Consider the following 19,771-nt stretch of genomic DNA (forward strand, 5'->3'; position numbering starts at 1 on the left):
AGAATATTTATGGAAAGTCTTTAAAGACCTGGTATATTCTTATGAAAAAATAAATGTGTAACCATAAAAGTGAAGCTGCACAATTTCAATGTTTTTATTACCACAGTCTCAGAATAATGTACAACATCAACATGGTATATGTTCTTAGCTTCCAGTTGCAATAAACACATTTTCTTTGTTAGGCTTAAAGGCAGATCAACACATTTAAGGTTATAATTTGGGCGGCTTAAAATAAATAAATTTTGGTAAAATTATTTCATCTGAAGGAATTTTCATATTTTTGACATTGTGACGGCTTCATCATTTTTCAAAATCTTTTAAACATTTATGAAAGTTTAGACTGATCACTGGTACATGTCATAGGTAAACAATCACAGGTAAACAATCACTTGCAAACAATCTGCATCAAACCTTAGCTGACCTTCAATGGTATAATGTAGATTAACTGCTTTGCAGTGTATCCATTACACTGTATGCAAAATATGTGAAAATGTGTACTCGTTTGTATTAGTATAGTACATTGGTTGAAATTGTTAAACATTTACTAATGTATTAGAAGTGTTTTGCATTTAAGGGAAGGGTCACATTTTAGTAGGCGAGTTATCAAATTCAGTCTAAGTAAAAGCAGCCCTTTAATAATTACAACTAAAGGAAATATTAACAAGAGGGCCAAGATGGCCCTAGGTCGCTCACCTAAGAAACACACCATAACTGTAAAACATGTTTGACCTAGTGATTTCATGGAAACAAATATTCTGACCAAATTTCATTAAGATTGGACCAAAAAATTGGTCTCTTGAGATTAAACAAGCATTTTCTTAGATATAACCTAGTGACCTAGTTTTTAACCCTAGATGACCCATGTTCAAATTTGGCCTAGATTTTATCAAGGCAATCATTCTGACCAAAATTCATAAGATCAATTGAAAAATATAGCCTCTATCACATACACAAGTTTTTTTTTTGATTTGACCAAGTGACCTAGTTTCTGACCCCAGATGACCCATATTCAAAGTCGACCTAGATTTCATTAAGGCAATAATCCTGACCAAATTTCATAAAAATCAATTGAAAAATACAGTCTCTATTGCATACACAAGATTTTTCTTTAATTTGACCTAGTTTTTGACCCTAGATGACCCATGTTCAAACGACTTGGATTTTATCAAGGCAATCATTCTGACCAAATTTAATGAAGATCAATTGAAAAATACAGTCTCTATCACATACACAAGGTTTTTCTTTAATTTGACCTAGTGACCTAGTTTTTGATCCTAGATGACCCATTTTCGAACTTGGCCTAGACTTCATAAAGGCAATCATTCCGACCAAAATTCATGAAGATCAACTGAAAAATACAGCCTCTATCACATACACAAGTTTTTTCTTTGATTGGACCTAGTGACCTAGTTTTTGACCCCAGATGACCCATATTCAAACTTGACGTAGATTTCATCAAGGCAAACATCCTGACCAAATTTCATAAAAATCAACTGAAAAAAACAGCCTCTACCGCTTACACAAGTTTTTTCTTTAATTTGACCTAGTGACCTAGTTTTTGATCTCAGGTAAACCATATTCAAACTCGACCTAGATTTCATCAAGGCAATCACTCTGACCAAATTTCATGAAGATCAATTGAAAAATACAGCCTCTGTTGCATACACAATGTTTTTCTTCGATTTGACCTTGTGACCTAGTTTTTGACCCTAGATGACCCACTTTCGAACTCGGCCTAGATTCCATCAAGGTAATCATTCTGACCAAAATTCATGAAGATCAATTGAAAAATACAGCCTCTATCGCATACACACGGTTTTTCCTTGATTTGACCTAGTGACCGAGTTTTTGACCCCAGATGACCCATTTTCGAACCCGGCCTAGATTTCATCACGGTTATCATTCTGACTAAAATTCATGAAGATCAATTGAAAAATACAGCCTCTATCGCATACATAAGGTTTTTCCTTGATTTGACCTAGTGACCTTAGTTTTTGATCCCAGATGACCCATTTTCAAACTCGGCCTAGATTTCATCACGGTTATCATTCTGACTAAAATTCATGAAGATCAATTGAAAAATACAGCCTCTATCGCATACATAAGGTTTTTCCTTGATTTGACCTAGTGACCTAGTTTTTGATCCCAGATGACCCATTTTCAAACTCGGCCTAGATTTCATCAAAGTTATCATTCTGACCGTATTTCATGAAAATCAATTGAAAAATACAGCCTCTATCGCATACACAAGGTTTTTCCTTGATTTGACCTAGTGACCTAGTTTTTTACCCCAGATGACCCATATTCGAAGGCGGCCTAGATTTCATCAAGTTAATCATTCTGACCAAAATTCATGAAGATCAGTTGAAAAATCCAGCCTCTAGCGGATACACAAGGTTTTTCTTTGATTTGACCTAGTGACCTAGTTTTTTAATCTAGAGGACCCATTTTCGAACCGGCCTAGATTTCATCAAGGTAATCATTCTGACCAAATTTCATGAAGATCAGTTGAAAAATACAGCCTCTATCGCATACACAAGGTTTTTCTTTGATTTGACCTAGTGACCTAGTTTTTGACCCCAGATGACCCATTTTCGAACTCGGCCTAGATTTCATCAAGGTTATCATTCTGACCAAATTTCATGAAGATCAGTTGAAAAATACAGCCTCTATCGCATACACAAGCTAAATGTTGACGGACGACAGACGACAGACAGACGACGGACGCCGGACATCGAGCGATCAGAAAAACTTACCTGAGCGTAAAATTCTGAAGAAAGGAAAAAAACACAGTTTTCTGAGGACGAAATATCTTAAATCTGTTACGTAAAACTGTCTGATAAGACTTTCAAATTTACAGGACATTGGGCAGGTAGGGGACTGTATTCAAGGAAATCTCAAAAACATTTTACCAAAAAATTTTTTTTTTACTTTTACCTTTTTACCTTTGTTTTAGTATTTACTGTATTTAATACCAGTCGCATTAATTATGGAACATCTCTAGTAACTGATGGCTCAAACAGTTCATATGTGTCATGAGAAAGATCAATTTGATCAACAGAGGCTAGCAATTAAAAGAAGTCATTGACAGAGCAGATCGATCATGAAAAAGCCTTTTATAGTTATTGATCTCTCACAGTTTGAACAAAGAAGTATCAGTTTCCTGGCAATACTTTGTACAATACCTGGGTCATAAGGTAATGGGTATGGTTATGAATCTTTCTCAAAATTGTGTTGCTTTCAGTCAATAGTATATTTCAGGTTTTCAGTGGGTTTATTAAACTGCAGGTTAATTAATTAATTTTCATGGATCTCAGTCGCTGGCCAATTTTACACAAGTTTTTGTCAAATATTAGAATTTTGATCGAAGCTATTATTTTTCTAAGTCACAAAATGTAAATATTCATTAATAATTTAATTTTTAGCTCACCTGTCACAAAGTGACAAGGTGAGCTTTTGTGATCGCGCGGTGTCCGTCGTCCGTCGTCCGTGCGTGCGTCCGTGCGTGCGTGCGTCCGTCCGTAAACTTTTGCTTGTGACCACTCTAGAGGTCACATTTTTCATGGGATCTTTATTAAAGTTGGTCAGAATGTTCATCTTGATGATATCTAGGTCAAGTTCGAAACTGGGTCACGTGCCTTCAAAAACTAGGTCAGTAGGTCTAAAAATAGAAAAACCTTGTGACCTCTCTAGAGGCCATATATATCACAAGATCTTCATGAAAATTGGTCAGAATGTTCACCTTGATGATATCTAGGTCAAGTTCGAAACTGGGTCACGTGGGATCAAAAACTAGGTCAGTAGGTCTAAAAATAGAAAAACCTTGTGACCTCTCTAGAGGCCAAATTTTTCATGAGATCTTCATGAATATTGGTCAGAATGTTCACCTTGATGATATCTAGGGCAAGTTCGAAACTGGGTCACATGGGGTCAAAAACTAGGTCATTAGGTCTAAAAATAGTAAAACCTTGTGACCTCTCTAGAGGCCATATTTCTCAATGGGTCTTCATGAAAATTGTTCAGAATGTTCACCTCGATGATATCTAGGTCAAGTTCGAAACTGGGTCACGTGGGGTTAAAAACTAGGTCAGTAGATCTAAAAATAGAAAAACCTTGTGACCTCTCTAGAGGCCATATTTTTCATGAGATCTTCATGAATATTGGTCAGAATGTTCACCTTGATGATATCTAGGTCAAGTTCGAAACTGGGTCATGTGGGGTTAAAAACTAGGTCAGTAGGTCTAAAAATAGAAAAACCTTGTGACCTCTCTAGAGGTCATATTTTTCATGAGATCTTCATGAATATTGGTCAGAATGTTCACCTTGATGATATCTAGGTCAAGTTTGAAACTGGGTCATGTGGGATTAAAAACTAGGTCAGTAGGTCTAAAAATAGAAAAACCTTGTGACCTCTCTAGAGGCCATATTTCTCAATGGATCTTCATGGAAATTGGTCAGAATGTTCACCTTGATGATATCTAGGTCAAGTTCGAAACTGGGTCACGTGCAGTCAAAAACTAGGTCAGTAGATCTAAAAATAGAAAAACCTTGTGACCTCTCTAGAGATCATATTTTTCAATGGATCTTCATGAAAATTGGTCAGAATGTTTACCTTGATGATATCTAGGTTAATTTTGAAACTGGGTCACGTGGGGTTAAAAACTAGGTCAGTAGATCTAAAAATAGAAAAACCTTGTGACCTCTCTAGAGGCCATATTTTTCATGAGATCTTCATGAATGTTGGTCAGAATGTTCACCTTGATGATATCTAGGTCAGGTTCGAAACTGGGTCACGTGGGGTCAAAAACTAGGTCAGTAGATCTAAAAATAGAAAAACCTTGTGACCTCTCTAGAGGCCATATTTTTCATGAGATCTTCATGAATGTTGGTCAGAATGTTCACCTTGATGATATCTAGGGCAAGTTCGAAACTGGGTCACGTGGGGTCAAAAACTAGGTCAGTAGGTCAAAAAATAGAAAAACCTTGTGACCTCTCTAGAGGCCATATTTCTCAATGGATCTTCATGAAAATTGTTGAGAATGTTCAGTTTGATGATATCTAGGTCAGGTTCGTAACTGGGTCATGTGCGGTCAAAAACTAGGGCAGTAGATCGAAAAATAGAAAAACCTTGTGACCTCTCTAGAGGCCATATTTTTTACAAGATCTTCATGAAAATTTGTGAGAATGTGCATCTTGATGATATCTAGGTCAAGTTTAAAAGTGGGTCACGTGCCTTCAAAAACTAGGTCATTAGGTCAAATAATAGAAAAACCTTGTGACCTCTCTAGAGGCCATATTTTTCAATGGATTTTCATGAAAATTGGTCAGAATTTTTTATCTTGATGATATCTAGGTCATGTGCTCAAAAACCAGGTCACTATGTCAAATAATAGAAATAACGACGTCATACTCAGTTCAACACTGAGTCATGTGGGGATAGGTGAGCGATTCAGGACCATCATGGTCCTCTTGTTTGACGAAACTATGTAATTACTCCCCTTTAATGTGAAAGTATTCAGAAAGTGGAAGTATTTCATTTGATTTCACTATATTTTCTAGTTTTACGTTAAACAAAACAAAACAAAAAATATATTCTAGTTTTACATTTGCATTTGATAGATATTGAGATCTTTCAACAATCTGAACTAAAAGGTAAGTTTTAAAGTTGTGTAGCTTCCTAATTCTAGATTTCCAGCTTCCAATCGATCCTGGTTGATAACAAGTTTACAAACACAATTGATTTCTAATGATACTTGACTTAATATATATTTTAATGTTAATCTTTGACAAATACAATACAATATTTCTTATATTCATAGCATTCCTCAGGCAAAGTATGTTTATTAAACTTATACATATGCTAAAATAACTCTATCTTTGTTGGGCAACTACTGGATAGGTAAAACAAAAATTAAAAAATTCAGCCAGTGAAAATCGAACAAGTGAACACATATAAGCATAAATGATCATTTGTTAAACTTGCAATCAAATCCATTTCCTGCTCAAAATCTGATTAACCACCTTTAATGTGAAATTGCACGCCCTAGTTATCATATATACTTTACAAACCATTTACTTAAATTCATCTTAAATTAAGCATGACATGGGAACACACGATCTTATTCTACCCCATTCACGAAATGGAAATGGGATATGTTTGTCAACTAGTACAACTGAATATATTATTTAAGCTAGACATTTCTTAAATGTATATATACAATAAAGCAAATACTGCATTGAAAACACGTTTTTATGAATTTTGATTTAATAAGCATAGGATCCTTATATCTATCAAAATATGACTGGTTTCTGTATTTGTGTACTAGTGTAGGACAAATGGGCCATCAAGAAATTAAAAAGTCACATCCGATGGGATGTTATCCGTTCTAGTATCCAATTGCCTACATTTAGTGGTGTTCAACCAAAATGTGAAGGACAAAATAATCCACGCCTGCCGCTCTGTATGCACTGACAAGATGTCATTTATAATACTTACAGAAATTACTATGAAATATAAACCAATCTAAATTAAACATAGTTATAAGCATGCAAGGGTTGGGTGTCGTAAATATAAGACCCCCCAACACAAATATGAAAAATAATGTTCTCACGTACTATATAAATGGGGTAGCACTTTAATTCTTGAAGAACAAATTACTTTCGATCACTGGATTCTTTCAAAGAGGTTCATTCACAAATTACCTTAAGTATTTACATCTGATTTTGGGCGCTCAAGGGGTGCTTTCTTTAGAGCAAATACACAAGAAAGTCCTTATGAAATTGGAAAAAATATTCTTTCAAACTAAAATCCATTGTTTTTGTCAATTTTCTAATCAGTTTGTTTCAACATCTATGCATGATAATGATGAACCATTGTAAGTTCCCCTATTCTCTTGAAAATGCGGCTTTAAAAGAGTGAAATTTCCTGCAACATGACATTGTTATACCACATTTACTTGTAGGGATATGTAAACCCTAACAGGCCACATCTTTAAGACTAGAAATGAATACACGTATGCCTGAGATACTGGCCTGGAGCATCACCGCTCATCTGACAATACCATCTAAAATGGAAGACTTCTTTTCATCACGTTTCACTTACAAAGCAATGTCCGTTTTTTGTTTAGCAAAATGGTAATAAGAAAGTTTTCCAGTTACAGAAGTATATTTTAGTCAGTTGATACAGGTCATTCGCTACCAAGTAACTAATTCGTCCGAGCACAGAATGCCATGCTATCCGACTGTGCACCGCCAACCTTGTAAGAAAATTGCATTTCAAAGTAGCATGTACAGTTAAATATTTCCATCTTCACGTTCGGTAGTAATTTTAATCTATTTTTTTTCTGCCCGCAATTCATTTCCAGAATTCAGAAAATAAACAGGCGTGCCGTTGTACATGCGAGTCGAGCCGTCAGTTCTGGTCCTTGCATATTCGTAATCCGAAATTTTCGCTGCACAATACTATATATTTGTGTATTTAGGGTTTGCATTATAATTACTGTAAACATTAAAAAAGAAGAGTTGTCGTTTTAAACTTCATTCAAAAGTTATATTTCTCCACAATTTGAGCATAGATTTTTTTTTCAATAAAAGAGCACAACGCAATGATGTACTTTGGTAACGCGGTGAAGCAAATTTTTACTCATAACGCGTCCTCCTCCATGATTGGCAACATTGAGCTTCCATCATAGAACTGAACTCGTTTCCTTGATTTTTTAACAAGTTTAGCACGGATCTTAAGGAGTTTATTCAAGCGCACTATAAAAACTATTAATAGAATCACGCTGAGTATCTGCAGTGAGTCTACACCGTTCCAGATGATGGCAATGACGTACCCGTCAATACCGTGCCATGATTTGTCACTATTCTCGCTAGAAATGTATAGCCGTGAAGACTGTAAGAAGTAAACGTCTTCCTGGTGGGGGTAATTCAAATACCTTCCCAGCATATACATCGGTCCAGTCCTAAACATAGAGTTTAAAAATGGTGTAAAGTACAATACGTCGGCGGCTTGTAACCCGTCAAGCACGTGCGCCATGAATTCATGATTTCTCGATGCTACGAAAAAGTCGTTCGCAATCCCAAAAGGATTATATGTGTAATTCAAAGCAACTCTTTTATCACCAATTTCGTTATACAGTTCTTCCATACTCCCTCTGCACGTGATATCGATGTCTGCGTAAATACCTCCCATATAATGTACCACGAGATAACGTGCAATATCGGCACGAGCCTGCCATATATTGCGATATCTTTTGTACAGTGGACCTATGGATGGATAACTCTTGTTAATAAGTGTTTCAATCATAGAGGCATTCCAAAGTATATATTTAAATCCAGGATTCTTTTCCTGCCAGGAGCGTCTGTAAGGCTCGTACTTTTTAAAGAATTCCATCCTGTTAGTTGAAACATTGAGAAATACCTGGTGTATAATTTTCGGTATAGCACTTTGCTTTGTCTCCACATGCGTCATTTGGTGAAACCGTTTACACAGATTGAAATTAAAATTTGAATGGGTTAGAAACTCTCCCGTCACGTGGAAAACTGTCCTTCCGTAAATCAAGAGAAATATTCCAAGCAGAATACTGATCACGGTGACCAACTTGCTGTGGTTCTTCATCCGTATTTTGGCAGCCCGCAATAAGACCATCGGGTGGTGGTTGGGTCTCAGTCGGATCTTCATGGTCGGTCCGTCTCAGTAATGACTGTTTAGCGAAACATGTTTCTGTTCTTCAGCCTGAAATAAACAAGCATAGACGGTTAATGACATGGATTGTCTTAGATCCTTCCTACTGTTGTCAGTGTTATATACATGTATAAATGGAACACTAGACGCTTTATCGTAAGCTTCTCAATTAACACAGAGAATACTGAAATCATGATCAGGTAAAGCCGTATCGTATATCTTTTATAGCAATAAACCAAAGAGTATTCCTACTTAAAAGTAGCTTTTGAAATTACTCGGAATATCTCGGATAAACTGTAAATTCAAACTTTGGATAGTTCATCTGCATGGCTTGAGACCTCAGGGTCTCGTATAACCCAATACATACCTGAACAAAATCGATACAAAATACTTTCTACAAGTGATTATAAAGCCGCCGACAAAATCAATACGACTATATGGTTGCTACGAAAAAAATCATTATGCTTAAAATGAGATGCGTCTTGGGAAATTAATAATAGGAATTAATATGTTATATGATACTGCGCTATATTTCTATTTAATAAAGCCATTACATTATATAGGTCTATCTATAAAATGTTCAACATCTCTGAAATGTTTGTCTCTTAGCAACGGCACATGTTTAAAAAAATTAAACGGATATTTTAGCACAGCTGCGTTTCAGTTGCGTACAGAGAAGAAAAGTAGTACAATGTACCTAAAGCAGAATAAAGGTACCCAAAAGATTGGGGAGGGGTTGATGGTGTTGCACGTATTTGGCAGAAAGGCGGTGTTACTTATTTAGATATTCTACTTTCTAGTAATCTGCATACTGAGCAGAAAGTAAATACAGAGCAGAAAGTACCACAAAAAATCAAAGTATTTTTTGGTCTTATATAAGTGTACGTGCAGAGCAGAAAAGGTTGTTTTGATATTCAAGGAATACACGTAGTGATAATGTACACCTTGACGGGGACTAAATCACATTTGTTAATAAAAAAATCAACCTCTCAAATTTCTAATTATCCGCGTGAAAAGCAAACATGAGAATGTGTTGAAATGAGTAAAGCGTCGGAGAGCTCTTGAAATCATGAACAAACATAATATCATATTGCTTTTTACCCCCCCCCCCCACCACCCTTTTACATAAATTTCTACATAATCTATTGAAAATATGGGCTCTTTTGTTGCAACACGATGTATGTTGACTGACTGAATGAATGAATGAAACATCAATGGAGCGATCAATATACATTTTTATTTAGGTACTCAGCTGTGAACAATTTGCTTTATTCTATAAACGATTAGAATATAAATATTATTTAAAGCTCTATTGATAGTTACGAAGGCGATATAAGTAAAACTTGAGCTTGACACCATCCTCTATAAATTACTGTGCTACTCCCCAAAAATGTGACCGCCCGAAACCAGCCAAAAATATTCGGTTTACTAGCATATCGGTACATTCATAAAATATCCATTTAGGGAAGATGCTTGTCGAAGCATTAAGTTATGTTAATTTACAAATTTACATTATAATGTACGAGGGTTGTTCAAGAACAACGTAGGTCATTTCCCAATAGATATTGCGTGAATAGAATTGGCTAACTGCATGGATATATCTTAGATGTTCATACCTGTCAGTCTCACTTCAACTGTTTCATTTACTACAGTAACGAGTAGCCGGAAGTGTCAGTCTCACTTCAAATGTTTCATTACTATAGTAACGAGAAGCGACAACAGTCCAAACTTGTTCGGTCCAAAATATTTTCCAGAATGTAGAATCTGATTTCAGAGCATCAATATAAAATTATACCAAGACAACTCAGCCAACAAAAAATAAGGTCATGTGCTTATTTATTTATTTATTTATTTATTATTATCAAAATAATGATCATCATTATTATTATTACTATTTTTATTGCCAGGCTGATGTGCAATCTTTGGAGCTCACTGGGCACTGATGGAAATATCACAATTTTGATTACATTTTTCCGATATACAAAATGTAGATCAATCCTGATCGTGTGTAGATTCAAAAGAAAACTGACGACACTCCCTACATCAGTGTAAATAAATGAAGTGGTGCTAGGCACAAAAGGTTAAAGCGGAATTTTCGGCAATTATTTGCTTTCCCAGTCCATAACAAATTTGATGAAAATAAATTCACCCAAACCACGGGCGAGTAGCTTTAAAAGACAATGGTATGAAGAACTTCGTCTTGTTATGATGAATGTGCTAAGTTATTTTAACCATGGATTCTTATATAAAAAGATACTGGTAATAATGAGTTAAAACCTTGCCCTGTAGGTGTTAACTTGATCTTTAAGCTATAGGACCATGGTCTTGCAACCATTATGGAACTAATTATGCATTCGTCCGGAAGAACGAAGTTCGAGCAGTCATCAAATCCTGCAAAGAACTAGGGAAACCCCAAACAGAGACATTCATATTAAATGATGCAAACTACCCACAGAAAATGTCATGTAAGCACGGGGCAGGTTTTCAGATGGTGATAGCGGTTTTCAAATTATAGGCGGGAATCTGGGACGTGGAAGGACGACGTCCAATAATAACGCCGTCCTGACATACGGTCGTAATTCCATTAAGATGTCGTAGACTGTCAAGGTATGTCTCTTTCTGATAAGATCGAGTGTTTGAAATAACCTTATAAGTGTAAATAAGTTACAACGACGAATATTTTCAGATGAAAATATAATGCAGTCACGTAATTTCCATATGATGTCAGCGACGTCAACGAGAACGTAGAGTGACAATGGAGTTAAATTTTACTATAGGAACACATTTATTGAAGAAAACGTCTGCGTTATTTTTGAACCGCCCTCTTAATTTGATGTATCCCAAGCATATTTTCATTCAGTTTACGTGTGTTTCATTAACCAAAAACTATAAGATTGCACCAAAATTGTCGGTATTTTATTGAAATGGTACATATTCTATTATATCTTCATAAATATGGTAAAATAGAGGATGAGACAGCATAAGCATTTATTCTTTCTTTTTTTTTGCATCCGTCAGCATTCTTTTCAAAATCTGATCAATATTCAGACGTTTTCACCTGCTGAGATAAATCTATTCGACAAACAGCCACAGTGTAAAAAGTATTGTGTTTCAATGAACCGACTAGATTTTCCCTTATTTGTATTTTAATGCACACTAACCGAAAGGTTTTTTCGTTCTGAATAACACGACATGAGGCAAATAATAACCTATATTAGGTATGTAGGCGTATATTGTCGAAATGTATGCCTCGTTTCCGTTCCATGTTGGAGAAAGAGAGAGAGAGAGAGAGAGAGAAAGAAAAAGAGAGAAAATTGGGGTTCATTTTTCCGACATAGTAAATGCCTAACCGAGTTGCCTATATTAGTAACCAGTAACGGCCATTAATTAACTAACCTCTGAAAATATACAGGCGCGGCAACTAATTTTAATAAATCTATGGGTGTGCACTGTGCACTAAATACTGCAATTGGTTGCGTCGTTGCAATAATTTCATCAATCAAAATATGGGATGTTTGACCCCTAAAACACCAGTGTCTCTCAGATCTCATGTGTTAAACCTAATTATATCCGAAGCTGCGACGCATACATCTGTTTAAGTTAATCGGGTGCATGTATTTAATTGAAAGGATATGAAAAATAACCAACTTTAAAACAAAATTCAGAGCAAGATGCATTTTTAATGACAAATAAACAAAATTCTGCTCACCCGCTGCATTTATTTCTAGATTTAAACCTAAAAATCGGACAACATTCCTTCCATTTTTAAATCCGCTAATTATCCAGTGAGTCCGCTAGCAACGGTAACTAAATAAGGCACCCTATTCATGTCGAAAAAGGAAGGTCGGACACGTTTCATCGGGTACAAGTTATAAAATTACACATACAAAATATGTAGATATGATCTTTCCACGTCGCATAATGCATTAAATTAACGTGGGGGCTTTTTGTTCTGTATAGTTGATATATATATATATATATATATATATATATATATATATATATATATATATATATATATATATATATATATATATATATATATATATATATATATCTATAGTTTTTGTGTATATCCACGATCAGACGTGAACAAGTTAAATTTCTTGTTTGTCAACTTTAAGCCATTTTGAGTAATTCGAGACCAAAAATTTAAGGTCTTCATGTTATGCTGAATTTTAGCAGTACAATCAGGAAGATATTTTCAGATTTGTTTTGTTTTGTTTTGTTTAGTCATATATGTATTTTATTGCTATTTTATGGGCTAGGTCTAATTACTTTTAATATTATCTGTAGTTATGTACTAGCAGGAACTTACGACAAATTCAAACCCGCATTAAACTATCACCTAGTATAAAATAATTATTTTTATCTGGAATTGTTTTTTTAGTTCAAAATTATATGCCCGTCATTGCTTCAAAAGAATAAAAAGAACAGTGCGTAGACTATGGCATGTCAAACGTTGCTAAATTATATATGTATGTTATTATTATTGTATGTTTGTTATCGTTATTCAATGTCTTGTCATTCATATTCTAAAAGTCATTATTGTTATTCTATATTTCGTTATTCTTATTGTATCTTTGATATTGTTATTCAATGTCGTGTCATTCATATTCTAAGTCTTACCATTGTTATTCTATATGTAGCTATTCTTATTGTATGTTCGATATTCTTATGGTAAAGGCCATTATATTGTTATTCTATATTTCGTTATTCTTATTGTATCTTTGATATTGTTATTCAATGTCGTGTCATTCATATTCTAAGTATTACCATTGTTATTGTATATGTCGTTATTCTTATTGTAGCTTCGATATTCTTATGGTAAAAGTCATCATGTTGTTCAATATCTGACGATTCTATTTACAAGACGTGTCATTCTTATTCTATGTTATGTGATTGTGTATTTGTATAGCGTCGCTGTGGAAATCGCACATACAATAAGAATTATCAAGCTTGCAAAAACAATAATGAATATACAACAACAATAACGTCTTTTACAATAAGAATATCGAACATACAATAAGAATAACGACATATAGAATGACACGACATTGAATAATAATATCAAAGATACAATAAGAATAACGAAATATAGAATAACAATAATGACTTTTGCCATAAGAATATCGAACATACAATAAGAATAACGACATATACAATAACAATGGCAAAACTTAGAATATGAATGACACGACATTGAATAACAATATAAAAGATACAGTAACAATAACGAAACATAGAATAACAATAATGACTTTTCGCATAAGAATATCGAACATACCATAAGAATAACGACAATATACAATAACAATAGCAAATTTTAGAATATGAATGGCACGACACTGAATAACAATAACAAACATACAATAATAATAACATACATATATAATTTAGCAACGTTTGACATGCCATAGTAGACCTCATTTATCTTTTAATCAAAGGTAGAGCTCTAGTAAATATTTTGAGAAATGATACTTACGCTATCAAGCTGATCGCATAAAGTGGCGCTAATATACCATACCGTTTTAATAATAAATTGCTGCATATTTTCTTTCTCTCAGCGTTGCCGACATCTGATAAAATCGATAATCGATAGAGATATAGAGCACGATGCGATTCATCTAGGCCGAGGAGTAATTAAATGTGTTCGGGTACATATTTCATACAGTAGTCACACCAGGTAACAGGCGGAGATTGGTGCAGGACGTTCGGGTACAATATTTCATACAGTAGCCACACTAGGTAACAGGCTGTGATTGGTGCGGGACGTCCGGGTACAATATTTCATACAGCTGCCACGCCAGGTAACAGGCTGAAATTGGTGCAGGACATTCGGGTACAATATTTCATACACTAGCCGCACTAGGTAACAGGCTGTGATTGGTACCGGACGTTCAGGAACAATATTTCATACAGTAGCCGCACTAGGTAACAGGCTGAGATTTGTGCAGGACTTTCGGGTACAATATTTCTTACAGTAGCCACACTACGTAACGGGCTGAGATTGGTGCAGGACGTTCGGGTACAATATTTCATACAATAGCCACACCAGGTAACAGGCTGAGATTAGAACATGACGATCGGGTACAATATTTCATAAGTAGCTGTACTAGGTAGGTATGTATCTATACTGCTTGACGCCCCTTTCTGGTATAACTAGCAGATGCGCGTCTGTGCCAGAATAAAAGTTAAAAGAATGACAGACATCAAAGGGAGATAGTGCAAGATAAAACTGTATTAAAAAGAATAAAATCGGGATAAAACAGGGTGTGGTTATTTAGTAGTACTGCGATGCGTTAACAGCCTGTCTGAAATGTTCAGGATCTGTGTGTTTAACGATCAGGGGTGGCAGTTTATTCCATATGGTAACGGTGTATGGAAAGAAGGAGAACTTGAAAACATTAATGTTTGTATGGGTTTGCCTAAGGGAATGGTCGTGCATATGACGAGTTCGTCTCAATGGCTGTACTAGAAACGGAGGGATTAGCTACATAACCATGAACGATTTTGTAAAACATGAAGTCTAGCAATTGTCCGTCTGTCCTATCATTTAACATGTTTGTTATACTAACATGGTTTGAATATTGACCCTTTACCCACATGGCTGCTCTTTTTTTTACTATTTCTATCTTGTGTATGTTTGTCTGTGTGTGTGGTGACCATACCGTAGAGGCATACTCTAATTGTAGTCTAACTAGAGTTTTGTAAGAGGTTTCTTTAATATTTTGGTGTTTGACTGGAAGGTTTCTGCGGTAATAGGCTGTGACTGGTGCAAGCCGTTCGGGTACAATATTTCGTACAGTAGCCACACTAGGTAATAGGCTGGGATTGGTGCAGTACGCTATATTTGGCGAAGGATCGGCAAATTCTTTTGCTGTCTTCTCTGGGTTAATTACAGTGTATTTTATAAAACAAATTATAGGTTAATTACCTCACTTGCCTAACCCCTGGGCCTCCGTTTTACAATGTAGCGTGTACTGTTAGGATATCACTTTTTAAAATATGAATAGGTGATAGATCTTCTTTTTAAAGAGGTGATATCATAAAAGTGCACAACTAAAACGGAGCCTTATGCTATCTTCCACGAATACATTTTCAGTTACTCGAATGTGTGATATCACGTGCTCAGATATGTGATATCATCTGTAAATGTTGTACAAGTGAAGTTACCTGTTGGCAAAGGTGATATCACCTATCAGCACTAAGAGATTAAGTTGTCAAAACCAAAATCTTTGGAAAGACTCTATTTTAAGAAAAAAACGAACTGGTTCAAAATTAAACTTTTAATGCGAAAATTTACTGTTACTGCATAACAAAATCTCGTTCAAGCTCTTTCTACAGTGGACAAGTTTTCTCCGATGACCCGCAGCAAAAAAGTATTTACACTTCAGCATTTTCAACAATCAGAATGATTTTCTATAAAAAAAAAACTAAATCAAATTCAAAACAAGGTCATCATTGTTAAAAAAAACTAGTAGTTAACTATAACCTCTTGTAGTAGAGTCATCTGACATACGGTAAACAATTTACACTTATCTGCTATGTCAATGCCATGTACACTTCCAAAACTTTTTAATTTGTCTGTCCTTTACCTCCTGTATTCAAGCGAATCTGTTCATTGAGAAAAATCTAGTATCTAACGTAGAAAAAGTTATATTTTGTTTTAATTAAAATTGTAAATTCATTCGACAGTCCTTTGAGGCTCGGATCTGTTGTCAACGCGGGGATTGTTAAATCAAATAGTTTAAGAGCAGAGCTAATCTCATAGCGCTGTCACTGTTCTGCAATAAATAGAAGAATGGACGAAAAGTGGGAAATGCAGAACAACCCAAGTGGCTGTATTGTTCAGGATGCAACATACTTATGCCTGGATATCTCCGATGACATCTCTTGGAACAATTACATAAATATCAAACATTTAACTCTAACAAAACTTTTGGTTACCATCATTAAAAATTGAGTTGATGAAGCAACTTGCCTATAAGACTCTTGTAAGACTACAACTGGAATACTCTTCATCTGTATGGTCGTCATACAACCGCTATATAATATTGGTAAAACTTAAACCGTCAATTAATCATCCCTTCATTTAAAGGCAATAGATTAGTACATGTACACCATATACAGTAGCGTTCTAAATGCTGACATATTGGACGCTTACATGAAACACTTAAATGTCTTCTGTATGGTGTCACCTCGGTATTGAAGTACTTTCGTGTCATTTGTATTTTAGGAAGGAGTTCTTTGAAATTGTAAAGTCTCCAGTTTGAAGACATCTCTATTTTGACCGGTTACATTTCAAGTGTGTTTCTTGACATTGTGTAAATTTTGTGTCATTTTCTTATATTTCTAACAGTTGTTTTGTCTGTTTTCTGCAGGACTATATTTCTTTGCGGAAGGACTGATAAAGAACTCCAGAACAGCGTAGCAAAAACGTCCATCGTTCATGACAGGTTTTCTAGTCATGGGTTAAACTTGAGAAATACAGAGCTGCCATTTCTGTTATTTTGTTGTGGAATTCACAGTTCATGTTCAAAACTGCTTGTTCTTCTATACATCAAAAATGATACTGGGCCGACACATACATACTTCTAAACGTACATATCACCCGTGACTGAGTACAAACAAATCAGCGGCAAATACAATGAAAATCTGTTTCATCATACGCATTGCTTTACCAGAACATCGAAAAGTTCCGAAAATATATTAATTCTTTTTTTTTCAAACGTTTTGGAGTTGTATTTTTTATTTGATGATTAATCGATTTTTTTTTCAAGAAAACGGTTAGTTAGTTTAAACATATTTTTTATTTCTTTCGATAAAGTTACATAATCAAATACATGTGCCAAATACATTTGTTAAATGTTGGATTGGAAAACAAGCAAGTAAATGCTTATATTAATTCCTTTCCATGGTGGAGTTGGCCTAATTATCATTGCACTTATTCGACCGGAAAGTAATGTAAACTAGTGAAAGTAGTTATTAATTGAAACTTCCGCAAAAAGGATTTATATCATTACGTTTACCGCAAAAACTATTATAATAAATTTATCATTGTTATTCAATTGTGTAAGGTAAACTAAGAGATGAGGTGAATATGATATAAAAAAGAAACAAAATTGTGTGAACTGGTATGGGTCATGATGTCACTCAAGCGATAAAAGGAATGCAAAAAAAACACCAAATATGTCCCCGTCATATGTCAAATCTTTTAGTTGCCGCTATGTAGCTCTGGACACGTAGGACGATTAGTTTGTTGGTTTCGTATGCAAGATGCTCGTCTCCATGAAGAAGATTATTGAGTGTGATACCACATGGGAGATCAGATAAGTACCGTTGACGTGGGAGGTGAAACCTCGGACAATGAAGGAGAAAGTGAAGCGGAGTTCCGACTGCACCACATTCACACAGAGGAGATTCAACAATATCTCTACGATGAAGCTCAAAGTTTAGAGAACTGCATCCGAGTCGTAAGCGAGTATGCTGAATTTGGTACTTACGTACCCCGATGTTAAAGAGTGGTCTGGAGCTGTTCTTACAAATGGAAAGTTTGCTTTTAAATTCAGAAAGAGAGTAGGCGTTTTGGACATCTGAAGAGAGCGCGTTCCACTGACGGATTGTTGTAGGCAAAAAAGAACTTGCATAAGACTGGGTGTTTGTATGGATCAAAGGTATGCTGTGAATCAAACGGAGATGGTAAGGTTGAATATGGCTGGGAATGAGATTTCGTAGATACATAGGAGTGAGGTTGTTTTTCATCTTATAGAACTGTATTAGCCGATGTTTTCTTCTCCGTTCAGACAAAGTTTCCCAGTTTAATTCTTTCAAGAGACGTTCTGAGTTGTAATATTGCGTAGCCCCTGTTACAATTCTTCCTGCTGCTGTCTGCACCTCTTCTAGATCGTTTTTAAACTCGTTCATGCAGTTATCCCAAACGATATCTCCGTATTCCAAGAGTGGTCTTCTGAATGAAATATATTCTCAAGACTATTTCTTGACAAGTGAGATTTCAGCGATCGGAGTATTCCGATTCTCTGCCATGCCTTGTTAAGACACGATGAAAGATGGGAAGACCATTTGGCGTCGTCAGACAAAATGAGGCCAAAATGTTTGTGTGTTTTTACCATGTTTACTGGAATCTGGTCCATGAAAAGGGTTGGATGGAAAGGTCTGTTTCGTTTCCGTGAGAAGACAATAGATTCTGTTTTGGCTAGATTAAAAGAAACAAGCCATAATTTTGACCAAGAGGTGATTCGAGACAGGTCTTCATTTAGAACAGCAGCAGAGATGAAAGGATCTTCCACGACAATGTAGGGACTTGTGTCGTCGGCGAATAGGCGAATATTGGATTTTATGTCAACAAAAATGTCGTTTATGTAGAGCAAAAAGAGAAGAGGGCCTAAGATAAATCCTTGTGGGACTCCGGCATTTATTGAAGACCAATTAGATGAAACATTACCAAGAACTACACGTTGCTTTCTATCACATAAATAAGATTCGAATCAGTTCAAGAGATTGCCTTGTACTCCAGTAGATGATAGTTTAGTTAGGAGTCCCCGATGCCACACCCGGTCAAACGCTTTAGAGATGTCACAGAAGACAGCACAAACTTCTTTGCCCTCGTCTAAAGCTTTTATAATATCGTTGTAGAGATACGATAATTGGTTTGTTGTAGAGTCGCCTTTAACAAATCCAGACTGGAATGGTGTGATGAAGTTATTAGAAATAAGGTAATTGTAGAAGTATTTATGGATACAACGCTCCATTAGTTTTACTAGGCAGCTGAGAAGAGATATTGGTCGATAGTTAGCTGGTTTTGATGGGTCAGACTTTTTGAATATTGGAGAAACGTTTGCACATTTCCAAGAAGTTGGGAAGACTGAGTTAGAGATAAGTGTGTTAAAAAAGGATGACAGTGGGCCGGCTAATTCCTGGATGCCTTCTTTGATCATTCTTGGGCTGACAAGGTCTGGACCACTTGCTTTAGAAGGATCTATTATTGAAGCTGCCTCTCGGATATCTTCGGCTGTTACAGAAATATTTGACAAGACGGAATGAGTGGAGTTAGGTATAGTAGGA

At 35.5% G+C, this 19,771-nt stretch overlaps 2 protein-coding genes across 4 annotated transcripts in view; one reads left to right on the plus strand and one right to left on the minus strand.

Annotated features, from left to right (window-relative positions):
* Positions 1 to 19,770, plus strand: part of LOC123553929 (tubulin-specific chaperone cofactor E-like protein) — a 60,626-nt gene extending 40,856 nt beyond the window's left edge. For both annotated transcript variants that reach the window (XR_008367459.1, XR_006686921.2), the window contains exons 11-12: positions 14,254 to 14,809; positions 17,071 to 19,770. The gene's annotated coding sequence lies outside the window, so the exon portion shown is untranslated. The remainder of the gene's footprint in view (positions 1 to 14,253; positions 14,810 to 17,070) is intronic.
* Positions 5,751 to 14,189, minus strand: LOC123553963 (uncharacterized). Of its 2 annotated transcripts, none has more exons than XM_045343768.2 (2): positions 14,172 to 14,189; positions 5,751 to 8,737 (listed from the first exon to the last, which is right to left on the minus strand). In XM_045343768.2, the coding sequence occupies exon 2, from the start codon at positions 8,681 to 8,683 to the stop codon at positions 7,643 to 7,645; it is 1,041 nt and encodes a 346-aa protein (XP_045199703.2). In that variant the 5' UTR covers positions 8,684 to 8,737; positions 14,172 to 14,189; the 3' UTR covers positions 5,751 to 7,642. The 2 variants fall into 2 exon arrangements, with proteins under 2 accessions (XP_045199703.2, XP_045199685.2); XM_045343750.2 differs by lacking the exon at positions 14,172 to 14,189 and adding an exon at positions 12,396 to 12,555.
* Position 19,771: the final 1 nt, after the last annotated feature.

This window comes from Mercenaria mercenaria, chromosome 15 (assembly GCF_021730395.1).
Source record: "Mercenaria mercenaria strain notata chromosome 15, MADL_Memer_1, whole genome shotgun sequence".
Lineage (NCBI taxonomy): Eukaryota > Metazoa > Mollusca > Bivalvia > Venerida > Veneridae > Mercenaria > Mercenaria mercenaria.

Excerpts from the sequence above, each read along its gene's own strand:
- LOC123553963 (XM_045343768.2), bottom strand. The coding sequence starts at position 8,683 with ATGAAGATCCGACTGAGACCCAACCACCACCCGATGGTCTTATTGCGG.